The sequence below is a fragment of the Cervus elaphus genome, chromosome 27 (assembly GCF_910594005.1).
Source record: "Cervus elaphus chromosome 27, mCerEla1.1, whole genome shotgun sequence".
Taxonomy (NCBI): domain Eukaryota; kingdom Metazoa; phylum Chordata; class Mammalia; order Artiodactyla; family Cervidae; genus Cervus; species Cervus elaphus.
The window spans coordinates 45,812,511-45,837,193 of record NC_057841.1 but is presented as its reverse complement, the minus strand read 5'-3'; the positions used below and the strand labels follow the sequence as shown (position 1 = coordinate 45,837,193).

At 43.2% G+C, this 24,683-nt stretch overlaps 2 protein-coding genes across 3 annotated transcripts in view; one reads left to right on the top strand and one right to left on the bottom strand.

The window, feature by feature from the left end:
• SPIRE1 (spire type actin nucleation factor 1) overlaps positions 1 to 17,487 on the top strand; it is a 159,531-nt gene extending 142,044 nt beyond the window's left edge. The window contains exons 12-17 of one of the 2 annotated variants that reach the window (XM_043889485.1): positions 434 to 607; positions 4,069 to 4,206; positions 4,719 to 4,789; positions 5,303 to 5,330; positions 5,427 to 5,563; positions 14,471 to 17,487. In XM_043889485.1, the coding sequence (XP_043745420.1) occupies positions 434 to 607; positions 4,069 to 4,206; positions 4,719 to 4,789; positions 5,303 to 5,330; positions 5,427 to 5,563; positions 14,471 to 14,729 (807 nt within the window). In that variant the 3' untranslated portion in view covers positions 14,730 to 17,487. The remainder of the gene's footprint in view (positions 1 to 433; positions 608 to 4,068; positions 4,207 to 4,718; positions 4,790 to 5,302; positions 5,331 to 5,426; positions 5,564 to 14,470) is intronic. The other variant, XM_043889486.1, reaches the window with a different exon arrangement.
• Positions 1 to 24,683, bottom strand: part of PRELID3A (PRELI domain containing 3A) — a 64,553-nt gene that overhangs the window by 1,743 nt on the left and 38,127 nt on the right. The window lies entirely within an intron of this gene.

Sequence of the window (24,683 nt, the reverse complement as noted above, 5' to 3'; positions counted from 1 at the left end):
ACAGCTGAAGAGACTTAGCACCCTTTCCTCAGGACGTTGAAAGTGTACTTTTTTGCATCATTTGGTCAGATGATTGGGGGCAGCACCCTCCGAGTAGGGGAGGGGTGGCTGCTGGGTGTGTGTTTCTGCTGTTGCCTTGGGCCTGCATCCCACAGACCTATGTGGGAGATGGAGTTCACAGGACAGCTGAAGTGTTGCTGTGTGAACTCAAATTCTCCAGCCGTGACTTTTGTGGTTGATTTCCTTTTGACACATAATGGATGCAGATGATGGCCTGGAGACCCATGTGGAATATAACATTAATGCCCTCTGTGGTGTTTTTGTCTGTTTTTCTTTCATGCTTTATAATGGTTCTGTATCAGTCACTCATGTTCAGCAGTATTTTCTCCATTTCTTCTCCCCTGCCGTTCTCTTCCCCATACGTATTGTTCAGGTTCCAAGGATGACCAGAGCATGGCCAGCGCCGCCTTTCCGACCACTTTTTTCTACCCTCCAAACAGCTTCTCTGCTCGGCTCTCACCCTTTGGAGGCAACCATGCTGGGGGTAGCTGGGGCTGTTTATTATCTGTGTGAGAGAGCTTTTACCAGCAGGTGGAGACACACACAGGTTGGCCTCCTTCTGCGGGCTCTGGGAATTACCTTCCTCTGTCTCTGGTCGTGATGCCTCAGCTGCCACACTCTGCACAAATTAACAGCTTAGATGGACATTTTGCTTCTGACCGTTGATTCCAATCTTTGGTAGATGCATAGATCACACCATGATCTCAAATGACAGGATGATAGTGAAAGGACAACAAACTCAGAATGCAGCAGCGTCAGGGAGCCTGTGGGCGGAGCTTCTGAGGGACCTGATGGAAAGGCATTCCCGTCAGCCTCCCCCAGAAGCAGTCATCCACACTCAGCTGCCCAGCCAGGGAGTCACGAGGATTCTTCCTCTTCTCCAGCTCCTGTATGGCTGTGTTATGGTGGTCAGGATGGTTGTTACAAAAATCCACGCTGCTTCTCTGTACAGAGAAATCAAGTTTTATCGATGTGATTATTTAAAATATTTTAAATACTCACTTTGTATTGTCTTTGAGATTTTCATACAGAATACACTTTTTAGACAAAGTATAATTTCCAGACCTCAGTGGCATAAAAAGCCTTGGGGACCGTCATCAGGCTTCCCCTGCCTGCAGTGCAACCGGTGTGGCAGCAGCCCACCTGGCTCCAGGATCCTTCCTGTTGACCAGACCGGTCCTTGACAAGCAAACAGCCGCTAGTTTCTTTGTTATTCTTTATTACCCATCTTGGTTCAGAAAAGAAACTGAATGTAAATGAGGTACAACAGATTACTTTCTCTTCATTTGGCATGAAATTCAGGCTTCATCGTGTTTTTCGTTTTTGATCTGGCCATGTGAGCCGTGGTCAGATGCAGGAGTGGCATTTAGTACTGCCCCTCCTACTGCTGTTTCTGAAGATCTCTGACATTTTGTTTTTATTGTCAACCCTCCCCAGTCTGTCTACTAAGTCTACAGATGACTTTAGATAATTTACCTTGAATTTTAAAGATGAACTTGGAAAAAAGAGTTAATATTTGCTCTTTTTAAGTGTGCTTTCCTTTGGTTTATTAAGAACTCAAAAGGCTGTTTTGGATAATTGTCAAATCTCTCTTACTTATTTATGAAGTTTTGGCTAACCAAAAACACTATAAAATGTGACTGTTTCTGTTTCTCCAGCTCAGTAACAGATGATATACTGTGCTCTCTAATTTCTGTGCTGGCTTAACTCTGATGCCTTTTGAATGGTAAATATAACCAGAATATTTAACAGAAACCCAGCCATTTTAGTGACATACGTACAGTGAGTTCTAAAGGTACAGCTGCCCTGTAGTATATTGTGATCTCTGAAAACTTAAGATGTAGCTTCCCATTTCTAAATGTGGGAGCTGCCCTGCAGCACAGACAGCCAGAGAGTCAGAGTCGTGCTGCTCTGGCCCCCGGCGTCCGTGCAAGGCCAGGGCCCAAGTTCCGTGCCTGCTGTAGTGTGGCCGGCCCCTCATGACAGGGGGGACAGGGGCTCAGCTCGGGGTGGGGTGCGAACCCTGAGTGCCCTTCACATTTTGCAGCATGAGGATCTCAGCAAGATCTGGGGTAATTTGGCTTTGGGTATGTTGAATCAGTATTTTTTCATCAGTTGAAAAAAAAAAGCTAGTCTATTAATTATTTATTTTCTTTCATGTTGCATTAAAGTTTTGTTGTCCTTGGGAAAGCACCAGATTTAAAACATTAGCATTTGACCTGATGGAAGCTATTTACCAAAGGATAATCTGCTTGAAATTCTAAAAAAAGAACATGAACACCAAAAAAAAAACCACCATTTCTTATTTTATCTAACAGAGCAGTCAGTGGATTTGGGTATGGTTCAGAGCAGAAAGTCAAAAGTAGGCTCTGATTGAGCCCGTCTGTGACTCGAGGCTGAGGCGAGGGCAGTGCCTGCTATCAGGGTTGCAGCACATCTCACCGCCTGCGTCACATTGTAAGGTTGCCATCTTCTTAACACACGGCCACCAATCTCGAGGAACAGTCTTCTGCTTGTTTGCTAGATTCATATATAGGTAGTCATGCTCGTCGCTGATGAATAAAGACGACTGTAAAGACTTCTTATGACATGTCAGAAGCTGAGAAAAGTTGCTGTTCAGTGTGTGCAGCCGGCGCATTAGTCTGAGCACAGTTGTGATGTCCAGCATTCAGAGGCTGTCCTGTCCCAGTGGACACACACACACTCTGTTCTCAGGGCCGAGCAAAGCACAGTAAATATTGGACATGCCAACTGAAGCTTGTTATCTTTGAAAGCTCTTCCTACTGAGAGAAAATTGTGTGATGGTGGGATTTTTTGAGTATTTATACATCCTAGAGCACATGATATAATCTAACAAGCTATCCTCCCATCCTCCAGATACTAAGCTGTTCGTCTTAAAAATTCAACTGAAGGATCTTTTCTAAAACATTTTTAGCAAATTTAATCTTCCCTAAGTTAGCTTGAACAGAGATAATTTTGTAATGACTATAAGAAGCAGTAATTCTGCAAACTTCCTTTTTTTTTTAGTAAATGCTAATGTTTGTCAAGTTTGCAGCCTAGATTTGTTTTTGTTTTTCTCTGATTAGAAGACAGAACTGAATGTTAAATCTCCATGAACTGCATCCATAGTCTTGCGCTTTCTTGTTTGGCTTGTCTGACTCCAGAATGCCTGTGCACAGTGTTGCTGTGTGTGGGTGTGAGTTCGTGTGTGCACACCGAGGGCACGGGTTTGTGAGGCCCACATGCTGTGGGCGCATAGGATGTTTCTGTCTTTCTGCTGGGTCCACAATCAGTGCAGGGCCAACTGGGAGCAGGCGAGAAGCTGTCTATTCAGTGGGATCAGTTACATCAGCGTCATCCTCCACAGTCCCGTGTGGAAAAGTGACAAGGGCTCTGGAGTGCATGGGGCAGCCCAATGGGAATGTCTGCTGGCCTCCAGGTCCAGTTCACTCACACTGTTAGGAGTTTTCAGGCTATGCTGATGTAACTTACCACTAAATAACGTTTCTCAATGTTAGTTACTAACCATCTTCTTTGGGCCGTTCTGGGTACCACAAATCAGTGTTTAAAACTGTACCAGTATTGTAGATTTGCTGTTTACCTTTGAGCAAATAGTATACAACAGAAAGCTATATGTACTGTCTTTGTGTATCAGGAGAAAATGGACATAAATTTGGTTTAGAACAGTAACATTTCCCCCAGATTTCAGGACACAGATACTCAGCTCCCCTTCAGGGATTGGAGATGCCTGAGATGCATCTGAACACACATGAGAAACTTCTGTTACTGGAGGTCTTGGTCGGCTAGTGCTACCTGGGACCCGGCAGTCTCCTGCTACCTTCTGGGTGTGATCAGAGATTGTGGTCCCCAGAGCGAGCCAGCTCTGCCCCAGGGTTTCCTGGGAGCCTCTTTCTTCTTTGGAGCTACTAACCAGGGCCCTGATATGGAGGGGACATGGCCTTGCCGGAGTGGGTGGGGCTTTTTGCTCACATGGATTCTGACTTTCAGGAGGAGTTCTGCTACCCGGTGGAGTGCCTGGCCCTGACCGTGGAGGAGGTGATGCACATTCGTCAGGTCCTGGTCAAAGCAGAGCTGGAAAAGTACCAACAGTACAAAGATGTCTACACGGCTCTGAAAAAAGGAAAGGTAGAGCCCTTTCCAGTTGGCGGGTCACGTGGGCATTATCTGCTGCCAGGTGGCACGGGGCTTTGGGGGCTCCAGGGGCCAGAGGCTCACCCTCTGCCAGGCAGTCCCTGTTCCCTTGCTCACAGAAGCAAGTATTATTTCTCCCATAGAAATTGAAAACCGTAAGGTTTAAAACCAGGTCTGCTCTTAGTTGTTAAACTTTTAAAGGATTATTGAGAAAATATATCTGAGAAACACAGGACACTTTTTTAGAATCTTCTTCAGATTGCTTCCATGGTGGCAAGACCCTTAAGAGCTGTGGCCTTTTTCTGCCATTTAAAAGTAGAATTATAATCAAATACAGAGCCAGATTGTAACTGTCACAGAATCAAACTTAGTAAAAGGGTCTCTAAATGCTCTTCTCCCTTTGTGCCTACTAAGACTTTCCACATACAAATAGGTGTTTAGATGTACAAATTAGGAAATTAACTGTTGGCAATTCTTTTTTCTCCTTTAAAATTTCTGTTTTTTAGCTCTGCTTTTGTTGCCGAACCAGAAGGTTTTCCTTCTTCACCTGGTCTTATACCTGTCAGTTCTGTAAGAGGTAAGGCTTTTTGTAATTGATGACAGTAGTCAAGGAAACACCTCCACTATTTCATCATTTTTCTAACAGGAACAATAGTAGAAATAATCCAGTGTGTTATCATGTGCCCTGCTTATGAGTTACAATAGCAGTTGCTTCAACAGTGGATGGTTATTTGATATTAAGCCTGGAAAATTTTTCTCTGCTATTTCTTTTATGTATTCAAGATAGTTCTAATAATAATATGCCATGTTAGAACAGAAAAAAATAGATGTGACTCTCAGGTGAACCCATAATAGACAAGAAAATCCCGGACATTAAGTTGATCCTTTCATAGGACATAGCATTAAGTTTTACAGACTAATGGTCTGTTTGGCGAGCCAGTTATATCAGTTTGTTTTTCATTCTGGTAGAAGAACTGGAGTTTGGGGGACCAACTGTAGACAGGTAGAGGCATGCAGCCTTTGGCTTCTCTTAACTCTCCAGTCGTATCCATGGAATCACGCTAAGTAACCCTTCTGATTTTGTGTACAGGCCGGTGTGCTCACAGTGTTGCAAAAAGGTAAGCCGAGCTCAGTAAAGTCACAGCTTGTGCTGATTTCAGTGACTCTGCCTCTCCAGCAGTCCTGCTCATTCTCACTTTTATTTGGGATCATAGATGCGGCTGCCCTCCAAGCCATACTCCACCCTTCCTATCTTTTCACTGGGACCGTCTGCCTTGCAGAGAGGGGAAAGCTGTATGAGGCCAGAAAAATCCTCCACTGGCCACCATCGGCCACTTCGGAGCATTGCCAGGTGAGCAGGAGGCCTGGGTCTCCAAAGTGTCCTTTGTGAAAGAAGAAAGCACTTTCAAGGACTGCGGTGACATGGTGGGATATTGGCTTGAGGAAGGGCATGAGGGTGGGTTGGTTTTAATAGTTTTGACCTATACAAATCTCCAACAGTAGCGTGTCAAGGATAATGGCTAGCTCCTTGAAAGACACAATTTCCTAGTTTAATATTTTTTCTACTTTGGAAATAATTACTTTTATGTATCCTTTAAAAGTCATCTTTAAAACTATCCTTTTCTGTGGAGTTGAAAACTTGCACGTAAGAGTCTAATCTTTCTTTCCTTTAGTTTAGAAAAAAATATTTTTAATCCTGTGTTTACAGTGGTCTGAAATAGCTGACTTACATTCCTAACATAAAGACAGAAATAAAGCTTTATGCCAAGAGCTGGCATTTTAAAAGGAAAACATGCCTGGGTATCAATCGCTTTGTGTTCAGGTTAGTGTTGGTCTTTAAGAAAGAAAGGAGGAAGGCAGACCAGCTCAGGTCCCAAGCTGGCAGGGCCCAAGGGGCAGGCTTTTACACACCAGCAGCCCCTCCATCTGTGAGGGACACTAGCATTGGTGCCAAATGCTGGATGGTGGCCATTCAGCATGTCAAGGCCTGTGGACAATGAGGTGAGGGAGTTGGAAGCTCCTCAGACCTGTGTCCGAGGCTTCTGCCCTGTACTCAGCCCCTACCCTGGGCTCTTGAGTTTGGGCTGCTGTCCATGGGCTCTGGACAAGTGAACATGGCTGCTATTCTTTCCTGTACTTAATTCTACGTTCCTGTTTGGTTTAATTAAAATAGTGAGTAGATGATTCCTAGTTATTTCCAAAAACTATCCAAAACATTTATGGTGATGTTGGTCTAGTTAACTCCAGTTCTCTGGAATCCAAATAGTCACCTGGCTAAAAGACAATTGCTGTAGTCAGAGGGGTATATTTGATAAATACATATGAAAATAAGAAAGCTAGTCCAAAGATAATTTTTCAGGTTGTGTCATAGGATTAAGATAAATTTACTTCAGTTTCCTGTAGTTTTCTGACTTGCCATCAACAGTTAAGTAATGTTCATTAACTGTGACATGGGATCACTGAGAAAGAACTTGAAGTTTTCTCTCTATCATCAGTGGGGCGTTAGCAACATCATTTCAGTTGTTAGCATTCATGATCTGTGTGCAGCAGATGAGTACTCTGAATATCCAATTTTACAAAAATTCTATAAGGGGTACAAAGATTCTTAATAAAACATGTTTCCTGGTTTGTTTTTTTTAAAAATATTTTGAACGTTGTCACCAGTTATAACTTCTTTGAACGAATCTGAGATGGGCCAGTCATCACCTATTCCATCATATTTGGGCAACAAATTTGCTTTTTCTACATGTATTTTCTTAGTATTTCAGTAGAATTCTTAAACAATAATGGATTTTTTTTTTCATTTTTTTTTTTATTAGTTGGAGGCTGATTACTTCACAACATTGCAGTGGGTTTTGTCATACATTGACATGAATCAGCCATGGAATTACATGTATTCCCCATCCTGATCCCCCCTCCCACCTCCCTCTCCACCCGATTCCTCTGGGACTTCCCAGTGCACCAGTCCCAAGCACTTGTCTCATGCATCCCACCTGGGCTGGTGATCTGTTTCACTATAGATAATATACATGCTGTTCTCTCAAAACATCCCACCCTCGCCTTCTCCCACAGAGTCCAAAAGTCTGTTCTGTACATCTGTGTCTCTTTTTCTGTTTTGCATATAGGGTTATCATTACCATCTTTCTAAATTCCATATATATGTGTTAATATGCTATAATGATCTTTATCTTTCTGGCTTACTTCACTCTGTATAATGGGCTCCAGTTTCATCCTGTATAATGGGCTCCAGTTTCATCCATCTCATTAGAACTGATTCAAATGAATTCTTTTTAATGGCTGAGTAATATTCCATGGTGTATATGTACCACAGCTTCCTTATCCATTCGTCTGCTGATGGGCATCTAGGTTGCTTCCATGTCCTGGCTATTATAAACAGTGCTGCAATGAACATTGGGGTGCACGTGTCTCTTTCAGATCTGGTTTCCTCGGTGTGTATTCCCAGAAGTGGGATTGCTGGGTCATATGGCAGTTCTATTTCCAGTTTTTTAAGAAATCTCCACACTGTTCTCCATAGCGGCTGTACTAGTTTGCATTCCTACCAACATTGTAAGAGGGTTCCCTTTTCTCCACACCCTCTCCAGCATTTATTGCTTGTAGACTTTTGGATAGCAGCCATCCTGACTGGCGTGTAATGGTACCTCATTGTGGTTTTGATTTGCATTTCTCTAATAATGAGTGATGTTGAGCATCTTTTCATGTGTTTGTTAGCCATCTGTATGTCTTCTTTGGAGAAATGTCTGTTTAGTTCTTTGGCCCATTTTTTGATTGGGTCATTTATTTTTCTGGAATTGAGCTGCAGGAGTTGCTTGTATATTTTTGAGATTAATCCTTTGTCTGTTGCTTCATTTGCTATTTTCTCCCAATCTGAGGGCTGTCTTTTCACCTTACTTATAGTTTCTTTTGTTGTGCAAAAGCTTTTAAGTTTAATTAGGTCCCATTTGTTTATTTTTGCTTTTATTTCCAATATTCTGGGAGGTGGGTCATAGAGGATCCTGCTGTGATTCATGTCAGAGAGTGTTTTGCCTATGTTCTCCTCTAGGAGTTTTATAGCTTCTGGTCTTACATTTAGATCTTTAATCCATTTTGAATTTATATTTGTGTATGGTGTTAGAAAGTGTTCTAGTTTCATTCTTTTACAAGTGGTTGACCAGTTTTCCCAGCACCACTTGTTAAAGAGGTTGTCTTTTTTCCATTGTATATCCTTGCCTCCTTTGTCAAAGATAAGGTGTCCATAGGTTCGTGGATTTATCTCTGGGCTTTCTATTCTGTTCCATTGATCTATATTTCTGTCTTTGTGCCAGTACCATACTGTCTTGATGACTGTGGCTTTGTAGTAGAGTCTGAAGTCAGGCAGGTTGATTCCTCCAGTTCCATTCTTCTTTCTCAAGATTACTTTGGCTATTCGAGGTTTTTTGTATTTCCATACAAATTGTGAAATTATTTGTTCTAGTTCTGTGAAAAATACCGTTGGTAGCTTGATAGGGATTACATTGAATCTGTAGATTGCTTTGGGTAGAATAGCCATTTTGACAATATTGATGCTTCCAGTCCATAAACACAGTATGTTTCTCCATCTGTTTGTGTCCTCTTTGATTTCTTTCATCAGTGTTTTATAGTTTTCTATGTATAGGTCTTTTGTTTCTTTAGGTAGATGTACTCTTAAGTATTTTATTCTTTTTGTTGCAATGGTGAATGGTATTGTTTCCTTAATTTCTCTTTCTGTTTTTTCATTGTTAGTGTATAGGAATGCAAGGGATTTCTGTGTGTTAATTTTATATCCTGCAACTTTACTATATTCATTGATTAGCTCTAGTAATTTTCTGGAAGAGTCTTTAGGGTTTTCTATGTAGAGGATCATGTCATCTGCAAACAGCATGAGTTTCACTTCTTCTTTTCCTATCTGGATTCCTTTTACTTCTTTTTCTGCTCTGATTGCTGTGGCCAAAACTTCCAACACTATGTTGAATAGTAGTGGTGAGAGTGGGCACCCTTGCCTTGTTCCTGATTTCAGGGGAAATGCTTTCAATTTTTCACCATTGAGGGTGATGCATGCTGTGGGTTTGTCATATATAGCTTTTATTATGTTGAGGTATGTTCCTTCTATTCCTGCTTTCTGGAGAGTTTTAATCATAAAGGAGTGTTGAATTTTGTCAAAGGCTTTCTCTGCATCTATTGAGATAATCATATGGTTTTTATCTTTCAATTTGTTAATGTGGTGTATTACATTGATTGATTTGCAGATATTAAAGAATCCTTGCATTCCTGGGATAAAGCCCACTTGGTCATGATGTATGATTTTTTTAATATGTTGTTGGATTCTGTTTGCTAGAATTTTGTTAAGGATTTTTGCATTTTTGTTCATCAGTGATATTGGCCTGATGAACAAAAGTAGTTTTCTTTTTTTGTGGCATCTTTGTCTGGTTTTGGAATTAGGGTGATAGTGGCCTCATAGAATGACTTTGGAAGTTTACCTTCTGCAATTTTCTGGAAGAGTTTGAGTAAGATAGGTGTTAGCTCTTCTCTAAATTTTTGGTAGAATTCAGCTGTGAAGCCATCAGGTCCTGGGCTTTTGTTTGCTGGAAGATTTCTGATTACAGTTTCGATTTCCTTGCTTGTGATGGGTCTGTTAAGATCTTCTATTTCTTCCTGGTTCAGTTTTGGAAAGTTATACTTTTCTAAGAATTTGTCCATTTCATCCAAGTTGTCCATTTTATTGGCATAGAGCTGCTGGTAGTAGTCTCTTATGATCCTTTGTATTTCAGTGTTGTCTGTTGTGATCTCTCCATTTTCATTTCTAATTTTGTTAATTTGGTTCTTCTCTCTTTGTTTCTTAATGAGTCTTGCTAATGGTTTGTCAATTTTGTTTATTTTTTCAAGAAACCAGCTTTTAGCTTTGTTGATTTTTGCTATGGTCTCTTTAGTTTCTTTTGCAGTTATTTCTGCCCCAATTTTTAAGATTTCTTTCCTTCTGCTAACCCTGGGGTTCTTCATTTCTTCCTTCTCTAGTTGCTTTAGGTGTAGAGTTAGGTTATTTATTTGACTTTTTTCTTGTTTCTTGATGTAAGCCTATAATGCTATGAACCTTCCCCTTAGCACTGCTTTTACAGTGTCCGATAGGTTTTGGGTTGTTGTGTTTTCATTTTCATTCATTTCTATACATATTTTGATTTCTTTTTTGATTTCTTCTACGATTTGTTGGTTATTCAGCAGTGTGTTATTTAGCCTCCATATGTTTGAATTTTTAACAATTTTTTTTTCCTGTAATTGAGATCTAATCTTACTGCACTGTGGTCAGAAAAGATGACTGGAATGATTTCAGTTTTTTTGAATTTTCCAAGACCAGATTTATGGCCCAGGATGTGATCTATTCTGGAGAAGGTTCCGTGTGCACTTGAGAAAAAGGTGTAGTTGATTGTTTTGGGGTGAAATGTCCTATAGATATCAATTAGGTCTAGCTGGTCCATTGTGTTATTTAAGTTTCCTTAAATGTGTGTTTGTGTTCCATTTGTGTTTCCTTGTTAATTTTCTGTTTAGTTGATCTATCCATAGTTGTGAGTGGGGTATTAAAGTCTCCCACTATTATTGTGTTACTATTAATTTCCTCTTTCATACTCGTTAGCGTTTGCCGTACATATTGTGGTGCTCCTATGTTGGGTGCATATATATTTATAATTGTTATATCCTCTTCTTGGATTGATCCTTTGATCATTATGTAGTGTCCTTCTTTGTCTCTTTTCACATCCTTTATTTGAAAGTCTATTTTATCTGAAATGAGTATTGCGACTCCTGCTTTCTTTTGGTCTCTGTTTGCGTGAAATATTTTTTTCCAGCCCTTCACTTTTAGTCTGTATGTGTCTCTTGTTTTGAGGCGGGTCTCTTGTAGACAGCATATATAGGGGTCTTGTTTTTGTATCCATTCAGCCAATCTTTGTCTTTTGGTTGGGGCATTCAACCCATTTACATTTAAGGTAATTATTGATAGGTGTGGTCCCGTTGCCATTTACTTTGTTGTTTTGGGTTCACGTTTATACAACCTTTCTGCATTTCCTGTCTAGAGAAGATCCTTTAGCATTTGTTGAAGAGCTGGTTTGGTGGTGCTGAATTCTCTCAGCTTTTGCTTGTCTGTAAAGCTTTTGAATTCTCCTTCATAATCTGAATGAGATCCTTGCTGGGTACAGTAATCTAGGTTGTAGGTTATTCTCTTTCATTACCTTAAGTATGTCCTGCCATTCCCTTCTGGCCTGGAGGGTTTCTATTGATGGATCAGCTGTTATCCTTATGGGAATCCCTTTGTGTGTTATTTGTTGTTTCTCCCTTGCTGCTTTTAATATTTGTTCTTTGTGTTTGATCTTTGTTAATTTGATTAATATGTGTCTTGGGGTGTTTCGCCTTGGGTTTATCCTGTTTGGGACTCTCTGGGTTTCTTGGACTTGGGTGGCTATTTCCTTCCCCATTTTAGGGAAGTTTTCAGCTATTATCTCCTCGAGTATTTTCTCATGGCCTTTCTTTTTGTCTTCTTCTTCTGGGACTCCTATGATTCGAATGTTGGGGCGTTTCACATTGTCCCAGAGGTCCCTGAGGTTGTCCTCATTTCTTTTGATTCTTTTTTCCTCTCTGCTTCATTTATTTCTACTATTTTATCTTCTGCCTCACGTATCCTATCTTCTGTCTCCGTTATTCTACTCTTGGTTCCCTCCAGAGTGTTTTTGATCTCATTTATTGCATTATTCATTTTGAATTGACTCTTTTTTATTTCTTCTAGGTCTTTATTAAACATTTCTTGCATCTTTTCAATCTTTGTCTCCAGGCTATTTATCTGCAACTCCATTTTGTTTTCAAGATTTTGGATCATTTTTATTATCATTATTCTAAATTCTTTTTCAGGTAGATTCCCTATCTCCTCCTCTTTTGTTTGACTTGGTGGGCATTTTTCATGTTCCTTTACCTGTTGGTTATTTCTCTGCCTTTTCATCTTGTTTAGATTGCTGTGTCTGGAGTGGGCTTTCTGTATTCTGGAGGTCTGTGGTTCCTTTTTATTGTGGAGGTTTTACCCAGTGGGTGGGGTTGGACGATTGGCTTGTCAAGGTTTCCTGATTAGGGAAGCTTGCGTCAGTGTTCTGGTGTGTGGAACTTGATTTCTTCTCTCTGGAGTGCAATGGAGTGCCCAGTAATGAGTTTTGAGATGGGTCTATGTGTTAGGTGTGACCTTGGGCAGCCTGTATGTTGACATTCAGGGCTATGTTCCTTTGTTGCTGGAGAATTGGCGTGGTATGTCTTGCTCTAAAACTTATTGGCTCTTGGGTGGTGGTTGGTTTCAGTGTAGGTATGGAGGCTTTTGGACGGTCTCTTATTACTTAAAGTTCCATGTAGTCAGGAGTTTTCTGGTGTTCTTAGGTTTTGGGCTTAAGTCTCCTGCCTCTGGATTTCACTTTTATTCTTCCAGTAGTCTCAGGACTTCTCCACCTATACAGCACTGATAATAAAACTTCTAGGTTAATGGTGAAAAGATTCTCCCCCGTTAGGGACACCCAGAGGTTCACAGAGTTACATGAAGAAGAGGAGAGGGAGGAGGGAGATAGAGATGAGCAGGAGGAGAAAAAGGGGGGCTCAAGAGGAGAGAGACAGATCTACGCAGTTGTCTGTTCCCAGAGTGTTCTCTGTAGCCCAGACACCCACAAAGATTCACAGAATTGGATTGGGAAGAGAAGGGGAAAGGAGGAAATAGAGGTGTTCTGAGGTAGAAAACGAAGAGTCAAGATTTGGGAGAGAATAATCAACACACTCCTGAATAAAAATGGGAATTTTAAAAGGAAATAAAAGAGAAAAAATAAAAAAGAAAAAAATTTTTTTTTCTTACTTAAAAAAAATATATATATCTAGGAATTTCTCTGGAGCTGTTGCGGTCAGTGTGGGTTTGGTTCATTTTCAGATAGCTCCTCGTTCCAGCTTACACTTCTTGATATCTACAGGCCCCTTCCAGTGTAGTCGGTGTTATCTACAGGGACTTTAATCTGTTGCACCGGTCCCTTCTGAAGCGGTTCCCTTTGTTTATTTGGCTTCTGTTTGCCGGTCTCTTCAGTGCCTAATTTCTGCCCTGACACAGGTGGGCGGAGGTGGTCTCTTATTCAGGTTGCTAGTTCGGTCGCGCTGCAGGGAGGGGCTGGCGCTGCTTTCTCCGTCTACGCTGCTCAGGCTCCCGGCTGCTCTATATGGAGCGTGCCCTGCGCTGTGCGTGGTTCCAGCCCTCGGGTGTTCCACAAAAGCACGGAACAAAAAGCTGCGCCTGCTTTTTGTGCCTTCCCCGTCCGAGCGGCTTAGGCAGCCAGGAGCTTGACGGGCGCACTCTCCCCGGGTGCGGCGCGCCTTATCCCCTCCGCGGCCCCAGCCCCAGCCCCCGCTGGTTGGGTGCCTGCGCCCTGTGTCTCACCGTGACCCTCCCGGCGGATGTCGACCATCCAGAATCTCAGGAGGTCTTTGATTAGGAACTGGAGGCCTATTTGCAGTGCAGTAGGGGATGCGGTCCTTGGGGCCGAGCCTGCCCCTTTCCCCTCCCCCCCTGCCTCCAGCCTCTGTCGGGCTGGGCCGGTCAGCCGCCTGCAAGCTCTTCTCTAGACTTGCTCGGTCCGTTTGTTCTGCGAACGGCCAGCAGTGTGTTCGGGCCAGTTAATTTTCTCTCTCTTGCTGTCCCACAGTTTAAGTTGGTAACTCACAAAGCTCCCTCTGATTGTCCTCAGGGCACTCAGGCCCGGTCCTTACCCTAAGCAATGCTGCCTGCTCCTTTCAGTTCTGCCCCCACTTGCTGGTGGCGGATGCGGGCGTCTGGGGTACTTTTCTGCTGGGAGTTGCTTTTAGGCACGTAATCCGTGGGTTTTATTTGTTGCCCCCCCCCCCCCCCCAGTCAGGTTGCCCTCCGAGATTCAAACACTTCCCCCAGACCCGCCAGTGCGAGGGTTTCCTGGTGTTTGGAAATTTCCTCTATTCTCCCTTCCCTGGACGGATCTCCGTCCTTAGCTCTTTCGTCTCTTTATCTTTTATCCTACCTCCTTTCGAAGACAATGGGTTGCTTTTCTGGGTGCCTGATGACCTCAGCTAGCGATCAGAAGTTGTTCTGTGAAGTTTGCTCTGCGTTCAGTTATTCTTTTGATGAATTTGTAGGAGAGAAAGTGGTCTCCCGTCCTATTCCTCCGCCATCTTGGCTCCTCTGCCAATAATGGATATTTTAAATGTTTTTTTCAAGATTGTCCTCAAAATCCAAGTCGGTGGACAAATCAGATGAAGAACTCCAATTTCCCAAAGAGCTGGTGGAGGACTGGAGTGCTATGGAGGTGTGTGTGGACTGCAAAAAGTTCATTTCTGAAATCATCAGCTCGAGCCGCCATAGTCTGGTGTTGGCCAACAAGAGAGCCCGATTGAAGAGGAAGACGCAGTCCTTCTACGTGTCCTCAGCAGGCCCGTCAGAGTACTGCCCCTCAGAGAGGACCATCAGTGAGGTCTGAGCCCTGTGCCTTCCTGTGCGGAGTCGGGTTCCTGTGAGGACACTGAGCGGGCTGTCACTGTCTCCTCACCGTGGTTAACTGGCTCGGGTTTGCATGAGAATCAGGGTTTTGCTGTGTCGCATTGTTCCACAGACTAAATGCTGTGTTCATGTCAATTGATAACACGTGACCAATTGCCAGTTGCTCATCTGCACTAAAGGACAGTAGTTTGAAACGTTTGTGTGATTATAGATTTAGAGGCCAGAAACTTTTCCTCTTAGTTCTCTATTGTGCCTGAAATAATGTTCTGACTAAGGCAGAAAGGTTCTTGTGTGAGGAATCAGTCTAGCACAGGCCTAGAGGCCAGCACCGTCTAAGCAGTAAGTCATATTGGCATTTCCACTGACAGTGTTCCTACCTGATGCACACAGATCCTTGGAGGCCTCACAGCACAGAACCTGCAAAGGTTTGCCTGTGCCTCAAACTGGTTTTAAGTTATTGTTGCTCTGAGACACTTGGGAGGGGCTCTCCACTGCCTCCCAGGACAAAGCATCTGAGCTGTAGGCCCAGGGTGGGTGCCTGTGTCCCTGGGTAGCAAGGCAGTGTCTCCTGAGCAACTGCTAGGCTGTCCTTATCTTGAATGTATTACAGTTACTAGTAGTTCTGTGTTGGAGGTCTAAGAGTTTTGTGGCATCATGGGACAAAGGCAGGGTAGAAGTTTGTTCAGAAGCTCAGTACTTTCGCCAGAAGAAGGGCTGTGAGCACCACGGGGAGCGAGCTGGAGCACGCACCTTTCCAGCCACAATTTTCATAACTTTATAGTCTCACCATCATGACTAAATTAAGCCACAATTTGGTACATAAGGTCTCAAACTGAAATTTATTTTTATAAATGAATTTTAAAGGAAAACCATGGTCTAGTCTTTTAAAACTACTAGAAAATTAACCTGCTGATAAGCTTTTTGGATGCTTTTTGCACACGTTTTACTTGTAAGCGACTTGAGTGGGTGGGCTGGGCTTTGATGAAGCCAAGCTGGAGGCAGCACCATACACCTGTCATTTCTCAGCTGTGTGGTCTGTTCCGTGGCATCTCTCTATTGTTCTGGTTGGCTTGGTGGTGACCAGCCAGTCACATTCACGAGCCTGGTTAATGCGCCAGGCCGCTTTCTGATGCTCTTTGGGACACATCTGCAGTGAGCGCTGGAGACAGCATTGCTCACCAAAAGGCATGGCAGTCATTTCACGCCCCCTCAACATTTCTATAGGGAATTAACAGTAATACCTCAGAACTGCCCTGGTAGTGGTTTTTCATGGTTGAAATTTATAAATTAGTAAATTGCTTAAAATTACTTACACTTACAAAATAAACTTTACCAACTGACTAAAGTAATTAATGCATGTTAACACTTTGTATTTGCATGTAAAAGTGGGCCACCAGAAAACCCTTATTATGGAAATATTTAGACTGTTTTAAAGAGGCTCAGGTAAGAGCTTCAAATGTTACATTGAGTGAATCTTGTTTGTACAGTTTTCCAAGGTACAGTTTCGCCTCTAGACCATCCCCAGAACAGGTACAAGGAAGACAGTGAGGGGCGGGTGTTTGTGTCTGTGGAAAAAACAGACCCAGGAGAGTGTGCTTTTTAAAATAATGACTAGTTTATAGGTGTTTCTAAAACACAAAAAGCTAACCCCTCCCCCCAAATGAGAATCCCATTCACATGTCAAAATCTAGCCCATGTAGTCCTTGACTTCACTGCTCCAGGTTTGTGACACTGTTCAGCTATTGGGACATTGTGAGTGGCAGGTTTCTATGGGACAGTTTGCAGAAAGGGTAGAAGAGGGCACATGGCACAGCTGAGATTGTAGAAATCAAATCCGCATCCCTTTCTGATGCCAAACAAATCCCCGCACTCATTCCTCCCACATCCATGGTGTGTGTCTGCCACCTCAACCAAACTGGGTAATTCCAGAGGGTCATCCACTGCTGGCCTGTGGGGCATGCTTTTCACAGTCCTTGCCTTGCCCGTGCCCTCCCTCCCTCGTTCCTGGATCCCAGGCTGCTCTTTGTGCTGCTTTGGGCACTTACTTCTGGTCTGACGACAGCGTCGCTGGCTGCCCTTGGGTGGAATCTGATGTGTGTCTGTGCGCTGGCCCTCATTCTCGCCCTCTCCCTCCAGGCTGAGAACACTTTAACTTCTCACAGTTTAACTTTCTGTCAGTGTCAGGAAAGATAGCAAAGCTTGTAAATACTGTAATATATTTATTGGTATTTGGAGGGCATTCATTCAGTGGAAAATAAGAATTAACTCTCCCAACACAAGTAAAAGTTAACTACATCAACTTAATAGTCTAGATTTCAAGTCTTAAGCCTTTCAAATTAAACCAGAAAGTTGTCATGTAGGAGTTTTTAAAATGATCTTACATTTGATGAGATCCCATGATCTCATAAACTCATATCATGTGGTCAGCACCGTGAACTCATGCCATGAATTTTTTAAGACTCTTATTTTTCTAACGGTATTAATAAATGTCAGACTGGATTTTAGGTGTCACATAGGAAAGTTTTAAATTATGTTGCTATTTGCTAGAGCAAAACAGCAGACAATTTTGTACATGCAGAACTGTTGAAGGGCCATGGAGAAATGTGTACACGTTGACCTGGCTTCTTGCGTGTATAAAGTCCAGACACTGCTGGTATTCAGCGTAACATGATGCTACCAAACATTTTCCATTAAAGTCTTTTAAAATTTGAGAAGAAAATAAATGACTTTCCATCATACGTTCCGTGTGGAGTTCCTATTATAAAATGGTGTTATCTTTTGGTGACTAGCTGTTTGAAACCACCTAGGTTGGAAACACAAGATACATTTGTGTGACATCAGCAGTTGACGATCAGCTTGAGAAATACAACCTGCAAGGACCATACTGGAAAAATAAATGAAAATGAGCTGCCACTGTAACTCTGCTGTGTCACCAAGCAGCCTGCCTTTGTCACCTTGCAGGGTAGGAAACTAAAATCTACGGATAATTTGTCTCCAGTTATACTATGTTGAGAAAGATAAAGCTTTTTTTTTCCTAAATAGAATTCCTTATGGTATGTGTTCTTAAAATGCCCCATGAAACAAATTTCTTGTTGTAGCTCTTAAAGGCTTGATTTTAAACCCAGAATGAGTTTATGAAGGGTCCTGTCTTTATGTTAACTAGAGAGCATCCTTGGCCCTTTACGTGTCTTAAACCTTAGGTGATACTGAATGTGATATTAATCCATTACTTATTTGCCAGATGTATTTTAAGCTCTTCTTGCACTAGGTACCTGTGACAGGTGTGTGACAAGACCTCAGCTTGTAATCCACATGCTCACTGACTGAGTCCAGGGCACAGTCCTTGCCTTGTTAACAGCTCCTAGGTTCTGCAGACATCGGAACCAGGAAGGGAAGCTCTGGGCCTCCCTTATTCAACTGCGTCTTTCTCCTTTCCGGCCCCTGGCGAGGAGAAGCTGTAGAGTTGCAAATCATTAGTCTAGAACTCCATAAGAACTGTTGTGGGTAAGGGCTGGATTACAAACTGATGTGTCAGGGCCCACAGTTCTGCTCTGTGCAGTGTGTGCATACATACATACATACACAGAGCTATCAGAATGTGCCTTTTCCCCTCATGCTGGCCTCACGCCCACATCTAGAAATGTCTCCTTTGGCTCATCCAAAAAAAAAAAAATAAAATTGAAGAGCTAAGAACCTACTTAATATAAAGCTTTGCTTACACTAGTTAAATGCTCAGGTGCAGTTACCTGGCAGATTGAATTCACAGTGCTGTCCCACCTTGTTCCACTAAACTGTGCATGGTGTGTTTATTGATGTATTTCAGAATAGATGTCACTATGTGGAACATTCTCCAGCTGTTTTTGCTGTGGGGTTTTGATGCCAGTGGCACAACCTGCCTCTTACATGTGCACTATGAAGCAGAGGACGTGAAAGAGCTCCAGCACTGACAGGACACAGTACTTGTGAAGCAGGCTCCTGAAAGCTGGGGCATCAAGGTGGTCACTTGTGTCCCTGGGGCTTAGAAGCTGAGGGATCACCTGGATGTTCCACTCACCTGGGGGCCTGACGGTGGTTCCTGTTTTGGGATGCTCTCAGAGCAGCTCTGATGCATCTGTAAACTGAAGGAAGGAGGGAACTTCCTCCCCTAGGGAGCAGTCAGCACAGAGGGGCAGCCTCACTGGAAGGCGCCCTTCTGCATGTTCTTCTTGGCCTTGGTGTCCTGTCATTGCAGGAACTGTCAGTCAGTCCCTGACCTACCTCCCTTGTTCCTTCCCCTGTGGTGACACAGCAGAAAAGGTCACATCCAAACTTTGCTGGGAGCGCAGTGTTTGGGAGAGTGGGAATGCCAAAGAGAGGATTTCTGGAAAGCTTACCTGAGTATCAAATTCCTCAGTAAATTGTAAAAGCTGTGGGAAATCACAGAGAAGGAAGGGGGAGCAGCACGATTCTGCAAAGGTGGACAGACCTCCTTAACAGTGTAGCTCCTGCAGAAGAGCCGAACGTGAAACAGAAAACAAAGTAGCTTCTAGTTTAAAGGGAAGAAATTTTGATCTCAGACACCCCAAAAGCAGAAGATGCCTGAGAAGATTTCAGCTGTCCACAAGAAAGGGAAGATGACTTGGGTCTTCCTACCACAAGGTCATCTCAGGAGTCAGACCCATAGATTGTGAACTTGAACTGAGCACCGTGAACTTAATGGCTAGACATCCCCACTTCTGTGTGGCTCCCTGCAGCAGCCTGAGGTATTCTTCACAGTGCATCTGGTGGTGGACACAGCTTCATGGTAGAAACGGGCTCACTCTGCTCCACAATGGTAGCTACTGGCAGAGAGAGCTCTGTAGGACCTAAGGGCTTCCACCTTGATAATTGGGGGAAAAGACAAGCATAAATTAGGGAAGTAGAGTCTGGTCTCAAATATGAAAACTGGCTCTGACTCAGTTGCTCCAGCTTGGCAGTGGAACAACCCTCAGTCCTCACACATTGGGAAGGCCGCAGCAGTGCTTCCTGACTTCAGCAGTGAGGGTGCTGGATGAGGTGGTCTCCGGGTCACTTTAATCAGGAGAAACATGACGTGGGGTCAGAGTACCCATGCTGCAGACACTGAGCAGAGTCACTGAGAGCCCAAGTCATGGAACAGAAAGTGGGAGGGATCTCTGCAGTTCACACTCGCCCTTTCACCGAAGCCAAGTGTCATTAAACAGTACTTCTCTGTATTGACAAACCTGATTATGGCAAAGAGAGGTTCAGTTTTACTACTGGCTATAAAAAAATCTGAGTTCATCTCCCAAAATTTAAAAAGACAGATGCATTGACATATATTAATAACAAGCAAAAAACAAACAACCCCCTTTTCACCTGCTGTTTTGTGCAGGCACCATCCAATTACTGCGGTTCATCTCCCAACCTGCTGGATGCAAAGGCACGGTCTGTTTTGGTAGGTCTCGTCCTGCAGTGTGACACGTGCCCCGCTGCGTGACGTGTCCCACTGCAGATGTGAAGGGAAGCGAGTGGACATGTCCCACTGCAGATGTGAAGGGAAGCTAGTGGCTGGGTAGGGTGGGGAGTGGGTACATGTAACAGACTGTTTAATTGCATTAAATGGAAACAAATGTACACACAAATCTTGCTGTTCAGCTTAATTTAAAAAAAAAACGGTTACCACACCCACGGGGGCGGGGTGGGGGAGTCTTAGTCTACACCTCCCATTCTGGTAAGGGATCCCAGCCCAGAAGCTTATTTCTTTGGCCCGCTCAGCCCTGATTAAAAACATCCAGGGCTAGGCATATGCTCTTTCCCTGCGAAACTCCATCAGTGAGCAGGTGCAGTAGTGGATTGGAGCCCTCCTGTCATTCATACCACTGTTCACCTCCTGCTTCTGCCTCACATGGCTGCACAGAATGTGCCCCCTCCCCTGGCACAGCTGCTTCCAGTAGTTTCTGGAGTCTCGTGTCTGCAGTACCTGCTGCTGCTCCTCTTTCCTCCACCGCACGTAACATCTACTACACTCTTTCATGAAGACACGGATCTTTGTCAGATTTCTTCGCTGCTACGTCCCTAGATTTGGAAAACTATCTTGCATGCAACAGGTGCTCAATAAATGTTTCTGGAGTGAATGGATGAATGAGCAGGTTCAATATGGAAATGAGAATAAGTCAACAATACAAAGATAGAACCATTAACATGTCTTCCAAACAACTGACATAGTGTGTAGTCAGTGCTCTTTACCACGTAAGTGCCACGGACAGCCATGTTCTTCCTTTAAGGCAGGAGTACAACCCAAAGTCAGAAGTCACTGCAGCCCAAAGGTAGCTGATTAGAATTGGGAGGTTTGAGGCAGCAGCTTCTGCAGCTGCTGGTTCCCTGGAGCCTGCAGAAACCCCTCTTATAAATGCCACTCACCACATGGTCCTCTCCAGGCTCCTGTCCACTCCAGAGCCCTGGTGGAGCCACCATGCACAGCCCGGCCTCTGGACCAGCTTTTTCCATTAACACATCGGTAGTCAGATATCAGAGACCCTGGAGACCTATAATCGAACTGCTGTGTGAATGCAAATCATGTGTGCATCAGCACTGAGCTCATACTCAGGACCTTTTTACTAATGCCCCTTTCAAAGGATGGTAGTTAATGCTTACTAATCATAACATTTTGATTAAAATGTATGTGCCAACTGGGCTGAAATAAAACATCCCAAACGACTTCAAATTTGTCATATTAAAACAGTTTGGCCAAGAAAAGAAAATAAGGGAAGATATGAAGACAAGCTTTATATTAGATAATATGTTTTTAAATGTTTTGCTGGTTTTTAGTAGCCAATATTAGCTCCCAGTAGTTGAGCATATTGCTGATTTCACTCGCCCGATGCACAGCAAAACCACCCTGCCGACTCCAGGCTGTGAAGGAAAGTGTAGCATTTACTGCAGGACACCAGCCCAGAGTTAGCACAGAGAACGGGCAGCTTGTGACCAAACACCCAAACTCCCTGACAGCTTTCAGGTAAGCGTTTTTATTTTTTTATATATATTTTAAAATATTTCTTTATTTTATTTGACTGTGCCAGGTCTTAGTTGTAGGATGCAGGATCTTCAGTCGCAGCATGTGGGATCTAGCTTCCTGACCAGGGATCAAACCCAGGCCCCCTGCATTGGGAACATGGAGTCTTAGCCACTGGACCATCAGGGAAGCCCCCAGGGAAGCGTTTTTAAAGGCAAGGTAAGGGAGAGGGTCAGGGGTGCCTGATCACTTGTGGACGTTTGCCCTGACTGGTGGGTGGTGCAGTAACAGGGTGGTATTTCTAGACTCTACATCATCAACCATCTGGTTCCAACCACTCGAGGGGTCTGCCTGCTGATTGTCAGCATGCAGCTAACTTCTCCACTTGATGGGGGTTACTATTGGCAAATCATCTCAGGATAGGGCTCAGAATATTACCTATAGCCCTTGAGGAGGAACTAAAGGTCCCTGACTTTAATGACTAAACTATCGTTGCTTTGACTTACGTGATTGCTGCACTTGCTTCTCCATTTTTGCACTTCTCTGATTAAATTTGCTCTTTGGAAATTGGGCAAGGGCTAAGAGGCTAATGTTTTTCTACCAACGAGAGGTGGGGAACACAGGATGGTGAGGTCTGTCACCAGGAAGACCCAACAAGATCCTGCTTGGTTTCAAGCACTTTTCCACACCAGGTACTGTGTGAAGCACTCTCAGCCACAATCCTGATACTCGGCTCTGAAGCAGGTGCTGTGAACGCACTTGTTGTCTATCCGAAAGATGGGAATGTAGCCAGGTGGGCATTTGCCCAAGGTCAAACCACTAGCCCAGCATCACATGTCATGAGGTCCAGCCCTGTGCTCATAGCCCTGCTTTCTCTCCACCTGCCTTCCCCACTGAGGGCTATGATTCTGAACCCAGTTCTCAAGTCACCACATACTCAGTGAGCACCAAGGGCTATGCATGCAAAATAAACATCTTATCTCTGCTTCTGATCAGAAAAATATGTACGTGAATAGTTTAGAAAAAATGGTCCAAAATGATATAAACCTCTAGGAATTTATAGTAAGCTGCGAGCTGGTATCAGTCAAGAACGCCTTCCTGGAAACAGATTTCAAGGAGAGAGGGGACCCAACATCCCCCAAAGTGTGGTCTGATGACACCTGGATCAGAATTGTCTGGGCCAGTGCTTAGACCTTGGTTTTGATTCCTTCCAAAAGATAATGAGAGCAGGCATTGAGGAAACTGACCACAACATATTAAACACCACATACAACAAACCTACAGCTAACATCATTCTCAAGGGTAAAGAGCTAAGAGCATTCCCTCTAGGATCAGGAATAAGACAAAGATATCCACTGTTGTGACTTTCATTCAGCATGATGTTGGAAGTGCTAACCATGGCAATCAGAGAAGAAAAAGAAAAAGAATCCAAATTGGAAAAGAAGTAAAACTTACTGTTGGCAGATGACATCACACTACACAAAGAAAATCCTAAAGATGCTACCAGAAAACTGCTAGAGCTTATCGATGACTTTGGTAAAGTTGCGGCATACAAAATTAATGTACAGAAATCTCTTGTATTCCTGTGCAATAACAGCAAAAGATCAGAAAGAGAAATTAAGGAAACAATCCCATCTACCGTCTCATCAAGATAAATAAAATAGGAATAAACATATCTGAAGAGACAACAAACCTGTACTCTGAAACTTATAAAATGCTAATAAAAGAAATCAGAGATGATACAAACAGATGGAAAGACATGTTCTTGATTGGAAGAATCAATGTTGTCAAAATTACTGTATTACCCAATGCAATCCATACCAAATTACCAATGGCAGACTTCCCTGGTGGTCCTGTGGTTAAGACTCCACTCTTCCAAAGCTGGGGTCACAAGGGATTAATCTATAAAATACACAAACAGCTCATGCAGCTCCGTATCAAACAGAACAACCCAATCAAAAAATGGACAGAAGATTTAAACAGACATTTCTCCAAAAAAAGGATACAGATGGCCAAAAAACCCATAGGACACCAACATCACTTAACTATCAGAGAAATGCAAATCAAAACTATAATGAGGTATCAGGTATCATTTCACATAGGTCAAAATAGCCACAATTTTCTTCCAGAGTTTTCTTTCACATAGGGATTTATTTTAAGGAATTGGCTGCCCTAATTTTGAAGGCTGCCAAGTCCAAAATCTGCAGAGTGGGTTAATTAAGATTCATTCAACACCCTACTGGTTAGTTTAGGTATCTTGACTAAAATCCAGAGTTCTACAAAAGTTGATTCCGTTGTTTTGGTTTTGTTTTTTTGGCCAGCTTATTGTTTGTCTCAATAGGAGGATTGATTCTCAGAGCACCCACCTCTGCCATTTTCCATGATGTCACTATTTTTGAAAATTTTTAACCTTTAATTTTGAAATTAATGTAGACTTACTGGAAGCTGCATACCCTTCACCCACTTTTTCAGTAACGTCTCACATACTTGTAGCACAGCACCACAGCCAGGAATTTAACATGCGCAGTGCAGCACAGAGCGCTTTTAAAAGATCACTTCAACAAGGCTTGGCTGTATGAATTTTCACATCAGAGACAAAGAGACCCTAAACGCTTTCAGAGAGAAAAAAAATAAAGCCATATACAGAGGCTCAGGAAGTGAAGTGGAAAACAATGAAGCAGTGCCTTCAAAATTCTGAGACCAAGTATTTTTATCTACATTTATATGTCCAACCAACCTTTGAGTGAAGAGTGGGAAGAGAAGGGACATTTTCAGATGTGCCAAGTCCTGGAAGCTACTGTGGCATGTCCTTCCCCATTTTATGGTCAAAGAGAGAGGAGGCAGAGAGGCCAGTAGACAGGGCTCCAGGAGGGGAGAAAGGCCAACAGCCATTCGGCTGCTAGTCAGAGAGTGAGATGGGCCTCCAGGAAGGACAGCACCAGG